Genomic DNA, 15,213 nt, shown 5'->3' on the forward strand with positions numbered 1-15,213 from the left:
ATAAGTACACTGATGAAGCCATGCTCTGCCTCGCTGCAGCTAACATTGACTACATGGCTGTTGCTACATTTTAGAACTGCCTATCCTGGATGAGTTCTGTATTGGTCAAACTGAAACCATCGTTTTTTCGGCTACCAGCAGCAACTGTGTGGCTCTGGCCTGGATTCCTCCATCAACCACTGGGTTGCATCTCGGGCTAAATCCAATGGTGCACCGCCTTGGCATCCGGCTTAATCTTGAGCTGAGCTTTCAACCCCACACCTGATCAGTCACCATGCTTGCATGCTTTTACTAAGATCGCACTAGTCCACCTCCAGAATAAACCCTACTTTATCCCTTTCCCTATCTTTTCCCCCTCACCTGCTGAAATCCCAGTCCACATCTTCATCCCTTTCCAGATCGACTCCTCCAACACTTTTTTTGCCAGCCTGCTAACCACACCCACACAGCTCTGTGGCCCGAATCCTCACCTACATGTTCATCGCTTCCTTGCTGAGGTCCGGGAAATGGAAAAATGTTCTGTTGCTCTGCACTGACATCATCACCTTGATGACTTCCTTCAGATAAACTTAATGTGAATAAATTGTAGGTGGGAAGGTGTAATAGGAAAGGATATTAAAGTTTATTAAACTATTTGCAATCGAGGATGAGACCCATTTCTTGGACTTTTAGAAATTTCTGGGTTGCTTTGGACCAAGTCAGGCTGGAAACAAGAGTTAGTCTGTACCCTAATTAACATAAACTGCCATGTTGTAGAAGTGGAGTTTCATGGAGGTGTAGTAACTGCATTATCTCTTCATCCAGGCCGTGAATGGGTTGCCCTGCCTCGCGGAGCTGCTTGCATCCCATAACAAGTTGTGTGGGGTTGTTGATCTCGGCAGATGTAACAAGGTCAGTCTCGGACGCACGAAATGCAGAAAAATCCTGCTGAGTATTTGCTGCATCTTTAACAGTTACAGGAATACCATTGATGTTTTCTTCTCTCTGTGGAGTGAGGATTTTGTAGAATTGAACTGAGGATCTTGATGACAGCATCTTTTTTGTTGCCTGTGATGTTTTGGAAACCTACGCTGGTGAAAGTGAACTGGTTTGTGAGCACGCTCCTCCAGTAATGGATTTTCCAGAGTTGTAAAAGTGGTTTTATTGCCACTTAAATTGTGGAGCTCCTGTGAATCCAGCTGTGAAGTGTACAAAACCCAATAGATTGCCAGGCAGGGACCTCCGTGTCCTCATTGATTTGTCTCGTAGATCGGCAGTCTGCAATTTTTGACCAGCTCATCAATATGAATGGGAGCCAACGAGCTCAAATGACTGAACTTGGAGTCCATCACTTGGTGGACCCAGAAGGAGATCTGTGAAAAGTTTCATGACTTTCAGATGACGGCCAGGGTAGTGCAGGAAATGTTTGTTTTATAAAAAGGATCATGAGGGACATATTTGGCAGTTAAAGCTACAGTTATGACTGTAAGACATGAATGAAATATAGTAAGAGATATATACTTAAAATACTTAAATGTGCTGTTGAACAAACAAGTTCTTTTTTTTTAAACTTACTTGGCTGTCATAGTTTAAATTGGTAGACTCTATAATTTGTGAATTAAATATTGCAAGACTCAAATACTTGAATGTGCTGCTGAAGAAATAGCCACTCCAAACATGGTGGTTGAATTGGTTATTTTTGTTCAATTTCACGTTCTCATTTAATAAATAGTCACACAATGATTATTTGGTCATATGGCAAATTCGCTTTGTTCACTTTTTGCTCTTACAGCTATGTTAGTGGGCCAAACTAACCTGGAGCAATATGGCAAGAAGCATAAGATGAAGGTGTAAAGAAAAATGAAGCAAACTGAGAGAAAATGTTATCAGGTCATAAAAGTCAATTAGTACGGTTTATTGAAAGAGAGACTGTTGAGGTTGTGGGTCTGGATGAAGTTGGGCATGCTGTCAGATGACCTAATATGTACTATAATAAATGTATACAGGTACACTATCCCTTATCCGAAAGCCTTGGGACCAGCTGAGTTTCGGTTTTCGGAGTTTTTCGGATTTCGGAAGGTATTATTATAAGACTGGGAAATTTGTATTTAATATAAATTTTAAAAGTAAAGGCTACCTCTTGCGACTGTTCCTCATTCCCTTCCCTGCTTCTCTGGAAAGCCGGATATCGGCTGACTCCTACTAAGCTGGCCCGCAAATCAGGTCGGGGGTCAGGTGGGGGGGGAGAAAAGAATATCGGACGGGCCGCGGTTCAGGTCGGAGGGGGGGGGGGGTCCGGGGTCGGGGGGGGGGGTGTCGGGGTTGGGGGGGGTCCGGAGGGGGGGGGGGTCGGGGTCGGGGGGGGTCCGGGGGGGGGGGTTGAAGGGGAGAAAAGAATTTCGGACGGGCCGCGGTTCGGGTCCAGGGTGGGGTCGGGGGTGGGGGTCCGGGGGGGGGTCGGGGGGGAGAAAAGAATAACGGACGAGCCGCGGTTCGGGTCGGGTCAGGAGAAAAGAATATCGGACGGGTCGGGGGTCGGGCTGGGTCGGGTCGGGTGTGGGGGGGGGGAGGAAAGAATATCAGACGGGCCGCAGTTCGGTTCGGGTTGGGTCGGGGGGAGAAAAGAATATCGGACGGGCCGCTGCAGCTATCGGACGGGCCGCTGTATTGTTGGGTTCACTCTCCCGGTACCTCCTTCATACTGCCCGGCTCGGCCTGCAATCTCCTACCCAGGAGGGAACTCTGTGACCCTCTGCCCTGCTCAGCATAAGTCGTGCGTGTTGTATCCGTGTGTTAATGGAGACACGGAATGCAGGAGTTGGTTTAACAGGTGTTTACTGAACAAAGTCTGGAGGTGAACTAAAAGATACAAGACACTATACAGGCTTATATACCCGATTGGTCACTACCGGTATTACAGTACACAGGGGCTCTTAAAGGTACAATTCCTCCCCTTTTAGATAATTAGTACATAACATTTTAAGTAATCATTAACTAACATGTTTACAAGAACAATAATCTACACATTTGCTGCAGTTAATCAATTATAAGTCAGTCTCTCTGGAGGCTTCCTGACTCGGTCCGGATAACGCCTCGGTGGTGTAGTAGTTTTCGGTGGTGTAGTAGGTTCTTTTGGCAAGGTCGATTCGGCTTGAATGCCAGTGTCGGGTTCATCTGGTTCCAGTATCACCGGATCGGAGGTAGATACTATGCGTATCTCTGCTTCATCATTAGGCGTATAGAGTTGTGGTGTAGGTTGTCCCTTTTCGGATGACTCTATGATCTGGTCAGCATGGCACCTTATTATGCTTTCTCCAATGTCCACGGTATACATCAGCGGTCCTAGTCGTGTGCAAATAGTTCCAGGCTGCCATTTCTCGGTACGGTAGTCCCGGGCCAAAACTTGTTGACCTATCTGGAAGGTTCTAGTTGGCCTTTCATTCATGCCTTGAAATTGCCAGTTCTCTACGTCCCTTCTGATGTTTGGCTTGATCAAATCCAGCCGGCATCTTAGTCTTCTATTGAAAAACATCATGGCGGGAGTTTGGTTTGTAACCACGTGTGTTGCATTCCTGTACGCAAACAAGAAGTTATCTACCTTATGTTGTAGATTAATGTCTTCATTACCCATGGCCTTTATGGCCTTCTTGAAGGTCTGGACAAACCTTTCAGCTAATCCATTGGTGGCGGGATGGTATGGGGCGGACGTGTAGTGCTTAACCCCATTGTTTTTTAAGAACTTCCTGAATTCTTCGGACACAAATTGCGGTCCATTATCAGAACAGATCTGTTCAGGCAGCCCATTCCTGGCAAATATGGTCCTTAATACTGTGATGGTTTTTTCCGTGGTGGTGGAGGACATCTTTATTACCTCCGGCCACTTCGAGTGTGCATCAACCGCGATTAAGAACATTGAGTCCATAAATGGACCAGCAAAGTCGATATGTACCCTTTGCCATGGAGATGAGGGCCACTCCCATGCATGTAGAGGGGCTTGTGGTGGGGCGTTTTGGACCTTCTGGCATCCTAGACAGCTCTTGGTCATTTCTTTGATGTCTCCATCGATACCTGGCCACCACACAAACGCTCTGGCTAGGTTCTTCATTTTCACTCCACCCAGATGCCCCTCGTAAAGCTCCTTTAGCACTTTATCCTGGAGTTTGGGTGGAATCACCACTCTGGATCCACTGACAGCTGTTCTCTTCTTTGCGAGAATGCTGGCAACAGTGGTTCGCCATGTGCTGGCCATCCCTTCACCGTTAAATCGTAGACTCGTGAAAGAGTCGGGTCATTTCTCGTTTCCTTTTCAATGGTAGAATTTGTTACTGGTAGACATTCCACTATGGTTGAGTGGAACATCTCCACTGGGTCCACTGTAGGTGCCTCTTCTACCGTTGGCAACGGTAGGCGCGATAACCCGTCAGCATTCCCATGCTGTTTTGATCCTTTGTATTCTATGTCATATTGGTGTGCCCCTAGGAAAAGGGACCACCTCTGTAGCCTTTGCGCTGTCATAATGGGAACGCCCTTTTTAGGGTTGAATATGGAGACGAGGGGTTGATGATCAGTCAACAAAGTAAATTTTTGTCCGTCTAGGTAATGGTTGAATTTCTTCACTCCCCACACCAGGCTGAGTGCTTCCCTGTCGATCTGGGCATAGTTACGCTCAGCTGAGTTCAATGAGCGTGACGCAAAAGCTATTGGCCGCTCCGAGCCATCAGGGAATCTATGTGATAATACCGCTCCTACGCCGTAAGGGGATGCATCGCACGCCAGTCTGATTGGCAGTGATGGGTTGTAATGAGCCAACACTTCCTTGGACGTGATCAAGCCTTTGCATTTATGGAAGGCACGTTTACAGTCTTCGCTCCATTTCCAAATGACTCTCGTTTGTAGCAGTGCGTTAAGAGGGTGCAGAACAGTTGACAAGTTCGGTAAAAATTTATGATAGCAATTTATCAATCTCAGGAACAACCTTAATTGTGAGACATTTTCAGGTGCTGGGGCTTTTATGACCGCTTCAATTTTTTCAGGTGACTTATGCAACCCTTCTTCGTTAATTATATGGCCACAATATGATATTTGTTTCTGGAAAAATTCGCACTTGGGGCGATTTGCTCGTAGGCCCCGTTCTCTCAGTCTAGTGAGCACCTGCTCCAAATTGGCAAGGTGCTCGTTGTCGTTTTCTCCTGTTACAAGGATGTCGTCTAGGTAGCATTGAGTCCCCAGAATCCCTTGGAGGACTTGCTCCATAGCTCTTTGCCAGATAGCTGGAGCTGATGCTACTCCGAAAACCAGTCGATTGTACTGGTACAGGCCTTTGTGTGTGTTTATCGTGAGATACTTTTTAGAGGCCTCCTCAACCTCCATCTGTAGATATGCCTGTGCCAAGTCAATTTTGGTGAAACGTTTCCCTCCGGATAGTGAGGCGAAAATATCTTCTATCCTCGGAAGAGGATACTGTACTGTGTGAAGGACCGGGTTTACAGTCACCTTGAAGTCCCCACAGATGCGAATTTTTCTCTGTTCTTCAGATTTATCATTATTTAACGTTTTCTTCATGACCGGGACGATGGGTGTTGCCCACTCACTCCAATCTACCTTGGATAACACGCCTGCCTTTTCCAAATTCTCCAGCTCTGCCTCGACTGCTGGACGAATTGCGTATGGCACCGGCCTTGCCTTAAAAAACTTGGGAATTGCCGCATCTTCCACTTTTATTGAGTCGGTGACGCCTTTCAAGGTTCCTAGTTCCTGTTGAAACACTTCTTTGGCGTTGGCCAAGATGTCTTTTAATCGTTCAGGTATGACGTCATCATCATTTTTTTTCTTACTGGTCACCGTCAGTGCCTGAATGGAGTGCCAGTCTAAACGTATCTTCCTGATCCATTCACGTCCCAACAGCGGTGGACCACCATCTTGCAGAACGTATAAATACAACTTCTGTATTTCCTTGCCATTGTATACAACAGGCACCCTTATTTTCCCTCTGCCCCGTATATGTCTTCAAGATAATGGATGTGTCTTTCAAAGGTATATGCGGAAATAGCCGCTCGTAATCCCGTCGACTTATGACGGTCAGAGCTGATCCTGTATCTAGCTCCATTTTAACTGGGGACCCCGCTATCGTGAGGGTAACCCAAATGGTCTGGTAATCTTCTTTGGCAATTACATTATGTAATTTGAGACAGCTTAGTCTCTTGTTTCTGGAGTCGTTATCGCTCTTCTGGTCTTTGGAGCTACTGCCCGTCATCATTTGTACCTTTCTGTACTTTTCCTTATTGATTTTTTTTCTGTCAGTGGATTTTTTGTTTCCAGATCGGCATACATGTGCAATGTGTCCCATCTTTCCGCATTGCCTGCATGCTTTGTCCTTGAACCAGCAGTCCCTCTGGTTATGGGTGGATCTGCCGCAGCGATAACATCTCTCGAAACCCCGTGTCATTTCATGGGTGCCGAAGTCCTGTGGCTTTTGCTGTATCTCTGCAGCTCCTCTTGCTGCTGCTTCGTATGATACAGCCACACTGAAAGCCTTGTCCAGTGTCAAATCTTTCTCAGAAAGTAGCCTTTTCTGTGTTCCTTCACTTAGGAGACCGCAGACAAATTTGTCTCATAGAGAATCTGCCAGTCCTGCCCCGAATTGGCAGTGCTTTGACAGCTTTCTTAATTCGGTGAGGTAATCAGCGTTACTTTCATTCTTGTGCTGATTCTTCCTGAAGAATTTGAATCGTTCCGCTATCAGCAGCGGTGTTGGGTTTAAGTGCTCCTGTAGGGTATCAACAATCTCCTTAAAATTCTTGTCCATCAGTTTGGCTGGAGTGATTAAGTTTCGTAACAGCCCGTATGTCCTTGCGCCCATCAGATTTAGAAGTACCGATGCCTTTTTATCATCCTCTACTTCATTCGCTGTGCAATATACCTCTACTCTTTCCACATATGTGGTCCAATCCTCTATATTACTATCGAAAGCAGTAATATTGCCAGTCTTAGGCATCCTGAAAATCAAAAATGGCGCCTCCCGCGCTTTCCTTTCTTCACTGCCGAGAAAAAATGGCACCTCCCGCGCTTTCCCGCCGCTGCCGCTGCTGACAACGCTGTTCTCCGCAGTTTTTATTTACACAGATATTTTTAATAGTTGGAGACTCGTTCCCGCCGGAGTCTCTGGGACTTTTCCCTCCCTCTGCTTGGTCCGAACACCGACCTGCTTTGCAGCGCCGGCCGTCTCCCGAGTGCTCCACCCTCCGTCTCTGTATGCCTCCGCCTTCCAAATCGCTGCTCGGCCCCGCTGCAGAGCCACCCGATCGAGCCCCAGCCCGCCGCCCAGGAAGGATTAGTGCAGTAACTGCCACCAGCCTGGCTAGCTGGTGAAACCACAGTTTTTTTTTTTCTTCGACCTTCGTCTGAGGAATCGATCTCCTTGAGGTGCTGCCGAATTGCAGGTAAGTCCGTTTCGAATTCGTCGCCACTGTTGTATCCGTGTGTTAATGGAGACACGGAATGCAGGAGTTGGTTTAACAGGTGTTTACTGAACAAAGTCTGGAGGTGAACTAAAAGATACAAGACACTATACAGGCTTATATACCCGAGTGGTCACTACCGGTATTACAGTACACAGGGGCTCTTAAAGGTACATACACTACAGTGCGCCACTCTGGTCATGTCGTGTGCACGACTTACGCTGAACGAAAAAACTTTAGGTTTTTAGAGGTTTTCGGTTTTTGGAAGTTCGGATAAAGGATAGTCTACCTGTATACATTAAATTTACTATATTAAATGTGCATATTGAGTTACATCTATGTCCCTGCACTCTGTGTTGTGTTTACAAAGGTAATCCAGAGGCGTTTGTGAGAACTCAACTCCTGTTGCTTTTAATGGCTGATGCAACCACACTCTACAGGCAAAAGCAATCGAGTACCTATCACCAATGTCAGACATAACATTGTGCACAAGTGTTTTATAGGCCATGTTCTAGAAAAATAGTCAAATTGATCAGCATGCTTAGATACAAATAAAATGCCATCTACTCTCGTGTCAGCTGTGGCTCAGTTGGTAGCACACTTGCCTCTGAGTCAGAAGGTTGTGGGTTCAAGTCCCACACCAGGGGCTAGGCCGACACTCTAGTGCAGTGCTGAGGGAGTGCTGCACTGTCGGAGGTGCCATCTTTTAGATGAGACGTTAAACCGAGGCCCTGCCTGCTCTCTCAGGTGGACGTACAAGATCCCATGGCACTATTTCGCAGAAGAGCAGGGGAGTTATCCCCGATGTCCTGGCCAATATTTATCCCTCAACTAACATAACAAAAACAGATGATCTGGTCATTATCACATTGCTGTTTGTGGGAGCTTGCTGTGTGCAAATTGGCTGCCGCGTTTCCCACATTACAACAGTGACTACACTCCAAAAGTACTTCATTGGCTGTAAAGTGCTTTGAGACGTTCGGTGGTCATGAAAGGCGCTATATAAATGCAAGTCTTTCTCTTCACAGAACATGACAAAACCAGTGCTCTGCAGCAGGACACTGGTCAACACAATTCACTACACATTGACACTAAGCAGCGACCCACAGATAAATACCTCATGGACTTTATTCTTTATTTAGTGATGTGGATGAGGCACATAATACAGGTGATGAGGTCATGCATGTTGAGTGGCCGATGAGGAAAAACTTTTTTACGCAGCGAGTAGTTAGGATCTGGAATGCACTGCCTGAGAGGGTGGTGGAGGCAGATTCAATCACGGCTTTCAAAAGGGAGTTGGATCAGTACCTGAAGGAAAAAAATTTGCAGGGCTACAGGGAAAGGGCGGGGGAGTGGGACCAGCTGAAGTGCTCGTGCAGAGAGCTGGCATGGGCTCGATGGGCCGAATGGCCTCCTTCTGTGCTGTAACCATTCTAGGATTCTATAATACATCATGGCTGGCGATCATGCGTGCTATATGCCCCTTGAGAGTCACCTGGGGAAACTCTAATTAGTGGGCCTGCTTTTCAAAGCGCTGTTGCAGCACATGGAACATGTTGAGCAGGCACTTGACTCCATACCCATGACTTTGCAAGACATGGAAGAACAGTTGTCTGCAGTTTGCTGTCGGGCGAGAAGCAACACCAGTGACCAGTCTCAGTAATGCATGTCGTAGACACATTAGACGCATCTCTAATGAATGCTCCCTTGGCTGCATTCGTTGTTTTTTGGTCCAAGAGTAAAGAAACAGTCAGGCTGATACTGACTCTCCCAGGCAAACTTTGAATGCAATCATTAGGGAAGCTTTGAGAGACCATATAGAGTCCCAGAGTTTTGCACAAAGACAGATCTTCAGACTTCCTGAGGAGATTGTCTCTAGCAATGGTACATGTAGAGCAACACAGAAGCAGGCAAGGGCTAATGATATCGTGGCAGCGCACGTAGATGTGAGCAACGACTCAAAAAGTATTGAATCCCAACAACTACAGTACAGGACTCCTGTGGGCTGTGGCCAATACACCATAGTTAATTGCATGCACAGGCAGTTGCACAGTTGGCTCAGCCATCAAGTGACTACAGCACCCTCGGCTAAGGGAACATTTTATCATAGTGCACATGAGGCAACAGGATGTATAAGTAAGCGCAAGGAACAATCCCTGTGCATGAATGGGTAGGCCCAAGGTGCACCCATTATTGGGCCTCGGGCCTCATATAAATGACATGGGCGAGCTGCAGACACCTACAGGGCGTCCCCAGGCAGCTCACTGGAAAAGTGGCTTCCAATATTGGGGTGATGCGTCGTCGGCAGTGGTAAGTGCTTATAGCGGAAGGTGATTGGGAGGGGCGACCAGGAGAGAGAAGTCGATTGGAAGGGGGAAGAGTGGGAGAGAAAAGTCGATTGGTGGGGGGGGTTAAAGTTCACGATCGGGGTGGGGGGAATGGCGGCAGTGGTGAGCGGTTTTAATGCGGGGGTTGGGAGAAGCACTCCTGCTCCTCCTGGCTCCACATTCAGATAAGTATATATTTAAAACGTACCTTTTTGATGGCGGCCTGCAGCGATCCCTTTAAGGACAACGTGTAGATCTGGTTTTCCTGAATGCAGCCGGCCTTGGCGCCGGCTGGTTAAGGGCAACCCAGTTTTGCGTATTGGGCCTCAAACCGGTGTTAGGCTCCTTATATGCATGTGCAAAGGATCTAACGCCTGTTACAGGCACGGGCCCTTGGATGCCTTTTTTTTTGCCAACACTATTATGGCGGGTAGCGCAGCTCTGGCTCGTAATGAGCGTGTGCTTCCTGCCCGCCATATCGGAGGCTTAGGCACCCATTTAGCGTCTGAATAACGGGCGTGGTGCCGTCAAAATTCTAGGCTTCCATACTTACTCATGCCACACCTCACAAGGCAAGGGAATGCACAATAAATGATACTAAGATGTGTAGAGGAACAGCGGGATCTTGGAGTGCATATACACAGATCCCTGAAGGTAGCAGGACAGGCAGATAAGGTTGTTAAGAAGGCATACGGGATACTTTCCTTTATTAGCTGAAGCATAGAATATAAGAGTAGGGAGGATATGCTTGAACTGTACAAAGCACTAGTTAGGCCACAGCTGGAGTACTGTGTACAGTTCTGGTCACCACATTACAGGAAGGATGTGATTGCACTAGACAGGGTGCAGAGGAGATTTACAAGGATGTTGCCAGGACTGGAGAATTTTAGCTATGAGGAAAGATAGGATAGGCCGAGGTTCTTTTCTTTGGAACAGAGGAGGCTGAGGGGAGATTTAATTGAGGTGTATAAAATTATGAGGGGCCTAGATAGAGTGGATAGGAAGGACCGATTTCCCTTAGCAGAGAGGTCAATAACCAGGGGGCATAGATTTAATTGGTAGAAGGAAGTTGAGGAGATTTTTTTTATCTAGAGGTGGTGGGGGTCGGATACTCTCTGCCTGAAAGGGTGGTAGTGGCAGAAAAAGTGGATGTGCACTTGAAGTGCCATAACCGACAAAGGCTACGGACCACGAGCTGGAAAGTGGGATTAGGCTGGATAGCTCTTTTTCGACCGGCACAGACACAATGGGCAGAATGGCCTCCTTCTGTGCTGTAAATTTCTATGATTCTATGTATTGTGAGACTGTATAAACTCCAGTATCGCTCACCATGAGCACCTTAATCACTAAGTAAATCTATGTTGCTTGAAATATATTTCATAGTCTGTCATTTTTTGTTTTCTGCATGTAGTAAAGGAAGCTTTATTTGCTCAAAATCTGATTCTGGGAAACGGTTATGCCCAATTATTCAAGTAAAGAAAATATCATTTCCATTACTGTCAATATGTTTCATGGTTCTCACAGTAGGAAGTATTTGCAATGATGCCTGTTACAAAAATAGGAAATTTGTGTCTTGAAAAACCGGCATCATTTTAAAATGGCAATTATTCCGGACGGAATGTTTCGGGGGGTCAGGGGGCACATTTGGTGGCGGGTCGGCTGGGAAAATGTTTTTTTTTCTAACCGGGTAGGGAACCCGCTGTCAACCCGCCTCCACACTAGTCTAAGCGGCGGGGGAGGCAATTTAGATCATTAGCTGGATTGTTAAGAGGCAATTAAATAATATTTTAAGCTTACTTTTAGATTTTTAGAGTTCGTCAACGGCTTCCCCGCTGCTCGGGAATCAGGTCAGGTAAGGAGGTCGGGTGTTGTGTCAGCATGGGATGATTTCTTTACTTGATAGCTGCAAATGGTCTATAAAAGCTCCCATTTCATAGGTCTTTCCAAGGTTAGAAGCTGTTGCTTTCTGCATTTGGAAGACAGATTGAGCTTTATGCAGCTAGCAAGTGTTTGGAGCTAACTCACTATCCTCATTGGAACAACCTCTCTCACCATTGACAGATCGCTTCTGTCATCTCAACCTCACCTGCCAGCTATTCCATCAGCATCAGTGCCCTTGAAAAATCTCACCTTGGTCCTCAGAATCCCACCATGATCAGCCCCAACACCAGCAGCACCGGGCACACCAGCAGCACCAACGACAACAACAACCTTCTCCGCATCACCTGATGCTGCACAGGACAGAGGGCATCAGCACCCGATCACATTGCTGCCCGGGACGCCAGGGATGGCTTCACCATGGCCACATTTAATTCACTTGACGCTGTGCACCCTGGCTGCCACATGATGCGCCAGGTTGGCACCACCCCACGCCAACACCATAAAGCATCCCTACAATGCCCAAGCCATTCCTTTCACACTCATCGCCATTGTGGGGGGTACCATTACGTCTCACCATTCACTGCAACTCACAAAGCCACTTCCAAAGGTACACACAAATCTGCCCAAGAACGCAGTGTTGAAAATAAAGATTTCAATGTTTGACAGCACATTAACAGAAACTTCACATGAACATTGGCTAAAACACCCAAGTGCCTACCCTTGTGTGTTGTTAGTTGATTGGACTAGGATGAGGGTGAGTGTGAGGGGTGGCTAGTGAGATGGGGAAGTGATAATATAGATAGAGAGGGATGGGTGGAAGTGTAAGATATGTTGGTGTGAGTAAGGATGTGCAGGAGTAAGGTAGGGAAGGTAGAGTGATGGGGATGTGATGGGTGGCACAGCAGGATGAGGTTGAGTGTGGCTTTGCAGTAATGTTTCGTGATCTACTGAGATCATTGAAAGGTTTGCGCCACTGCAGCCAGGTCGTCCTGACGACATCCCTGCTTGTATCCTCCTGTGCAATGTGCAACCAGACTGCGTTGATCTCCTGGGGAGGTCTCTTCCGCCCATGGGATTGGGAAGAGAACCTCCCTCCATAAGCATATGGAGGGAGTCATGGGAGAGCCTGGGTGCAGCTGTGCCCCTCTGTGCAGTGCTTGTCAGTGTTTGCAGCAGTTCAGTGCTGTAGGACACTGATAGCAGAACCGTTAAAAAATCAATTTGCGCATGGTCCCTTTAAGGAAACTGGCTGATGACGCGTCATCAAGTGACGTCAACAGACCCGCTTCCTTCAATTGGCCGGCAAACACGCTGGCCACCCTGCCGCCGACCCCGGCTGCCTCGGAACCGCCTCGGTCAGCAAAATCGCGGCCTCCATCTCTATGCTTAAAATGGCCGGCTGAAGATTGGAGGCTAGATTTTCCAATCTATTATGTTAACGTTGGCAGTAACCCATTAATTTTAAATGGGTTGCCCCCGATGTTAAAATAGAGTCATAATATAGAGTCATAGGGGGAGAAATTTGGTATCGCCCCGTTTGGGGCGCAATTATCGGCCGGGCACAAAGTTTAGCGCCTGGCGCTAATTATCGCCTACGACTGCAAACTTGGCTTTTATCGCCTCTGGAGGTGATTGGAGCGCTAAATCAGGCGCTGCACACCTGTCTTAAGGTGCAAAGGCCGAGGAGCGGGGCGCTACCTCAGAGCGTGGGCTCAGCGCAGGTGATGTCAGTTAGCGATGGAACACAGACGCACTGGCGCCAGCCAGTTCTTAAAGGGGAGGGTCGCTCTTGCTCTCCAGCCACACCCTGCTCATTGGAGCCTTGAATCTCGGCCTGGAGAGACCTGTGCCTACATTTTCCAGCCAAGGACTTCCCCAATATTAACTGGGATAGTCAGAGTGTGAAAGGCTTAGAGGGTGCAGAATTCTTAAAGTGCATCCAGGAGACCTTTTTGAGCCAGCATGTAGAAAGTCCTACAAGAGAGGGGGTGGTACTGGACCTAATTCTAGGGAATGTGGCTGGGCAAGTGGTAGAAGTGTCAGTAGGTTAGCACTTTGGTGACAGTGACCATAATTCAGTGAGATTTAAGGTAGTCATGGAAAAGGACAAGGATGGACCGGAAATAAAGGTTCTAAATTGGGGGAAGGCCGATTTTAATATGATAAGGCAGGATCTGGCCAATGTGGACTGGGATCAGCTACTTGAAGGAAAATCCACATCGGAGCAATGGGAGTCTTTCAGAAAGGAAATTGAGAGAGTACAATGGCAGCATGTTCCCGCAAAGGTCAAGGGTGGGACCAACAAGCCCAGGGAACCTTGGATGTCAAGGGATATATGAGAATGGATTAGGAAAAAAAGGGGGGCTTTTGGCAGATACAAAGGACTAAAGACAGAGGAAGCCCTAGAGGAGTATAAAAAGTGCAGGGGAATACTTAAAAAAAGAAATTAGGAGAGCAAGGAGGGGCCATGAAATAACACTGGCGAGCAAAATAAAGGAAAATCCTAAGGTGTTTTATAAGTATATTAAGGGCAAGAGGATAACTAGGGAAAGAGTAGGGCCCATTAGGGACCAAAGTGGCAATCTGTGTGTAGAGCCAGAGGATGTAGGTGGGGTTTTAAATGAATTTTTTGCAGCTGTGTTCACTATGGAGAAGGACGATGTAGACATAGAAATCGGGCAGGGGGACTGTGATATACTTGAACATATTAGCATCGAGAGGGAGGAGGTACTAGCGGTTTTAGCAGGCTTAAAAGTGGATAAATCCCCAGGCCCGGACGAGATGTATCCCAGGCTACTATGTGAGGCAAAGGAGGAGATTGCAGGGGCTCTGACACAAATTTTCAGAACCTCTCTGGCCACAGGGGATGTGCCAGAGGACTGGAGAACAGCTAACGTAGTACCATTATTCAAGAAGGGTAGTAGGGATAAACCAGGGAATTACAGGCCAGTGAGCCTAACATCAGTGGAAGGGAAATTATTGGAAAAAATTCTGAGGGACAGAATTGGTCTCCACTTGGAGAGGCAAGGATTAATTAGGGATAGCCAGCATGGCTTTGTCAAGGGAAGATCATGTCTGACCAATTTGATTGAATTTTTCGAGGGGGTGACTAGGTGTGTGGATGAGGGTAGTGCGGTGGATGTGGTATACATGGATTTCAGTAAGGCTTTTGATAAAGTCCCGCATAGGAGACTGGTCAGGAAGGTAAGAGCCCATGGGATCCAGGGTGTCTTGGCACATTGGATCCAAAACTGGCTTAGTGACAGAAGGCAGAGGGTGATGGTGGAACGTTGTTTTTGTGACTGGAAGCCTGTGTCCAGTGGGGTATCGCAGGGATCGGTGCTGGGTCCCTTGCTGTTTGTGGTCTACATTAATGATTTGGATGTGAATGTAAAAGGTATGATCAGTAAGTTCGCAGATGACACGAAAATTGGTGGGGTGGTAAATAGCGAGGAGGGAAGCCTCATGCTACAGGATGATATAGATGGGTTGGTCAGATGGGCGTAACAGTGGCAAATGGAATTTAACCCTGAAAAGTGTGAGGTGATGCATTTTGGATGGACTAACAA

At 47.2% G+C, this 15,213-nt stretch overlaps 1 protein-coding gene across 2 annotated transcripts in view; it reads left to right on the forward strand.

The window, feature by feature from the left end:
* LOC147102653 (uncharacterized) overlaps positions 1–15,213 on the forward strand; it is a 114,917-nt gene that overhangs the window by 31,392 nt on the left and 68,312 nt on the right. The window contains exon 7 of one of the 2 annotated variants that reach the window (XM_085963349.1): positions 805–891. The exons of the other annotated variant lie outside the window; for it this stretch is intronic. Coding sequence (XP_085819475.1) covers positions 805–891 — 87 coding nt within the window. The remainder of the gene's footprint in view (positions 1–804; positions 892–15,213) is intronic. 2 annotated transcript variants of the gene reach the window in all.

Source organism: Somniosus microcephalus, chromosome 21, assembly GCF_052327205.1.
Source record: "Somniosus microcephalus isolate GS21.2 chromosome 21, FLI_Smic_1.0, whole genome shotgun sequence".
Lineage (NCBI taxonomy): Eukaryota > Metazoa > Chordata > Chondrichthyes > Squaliformes > Somniosidae > Somniosus > Somniosus microcephalus.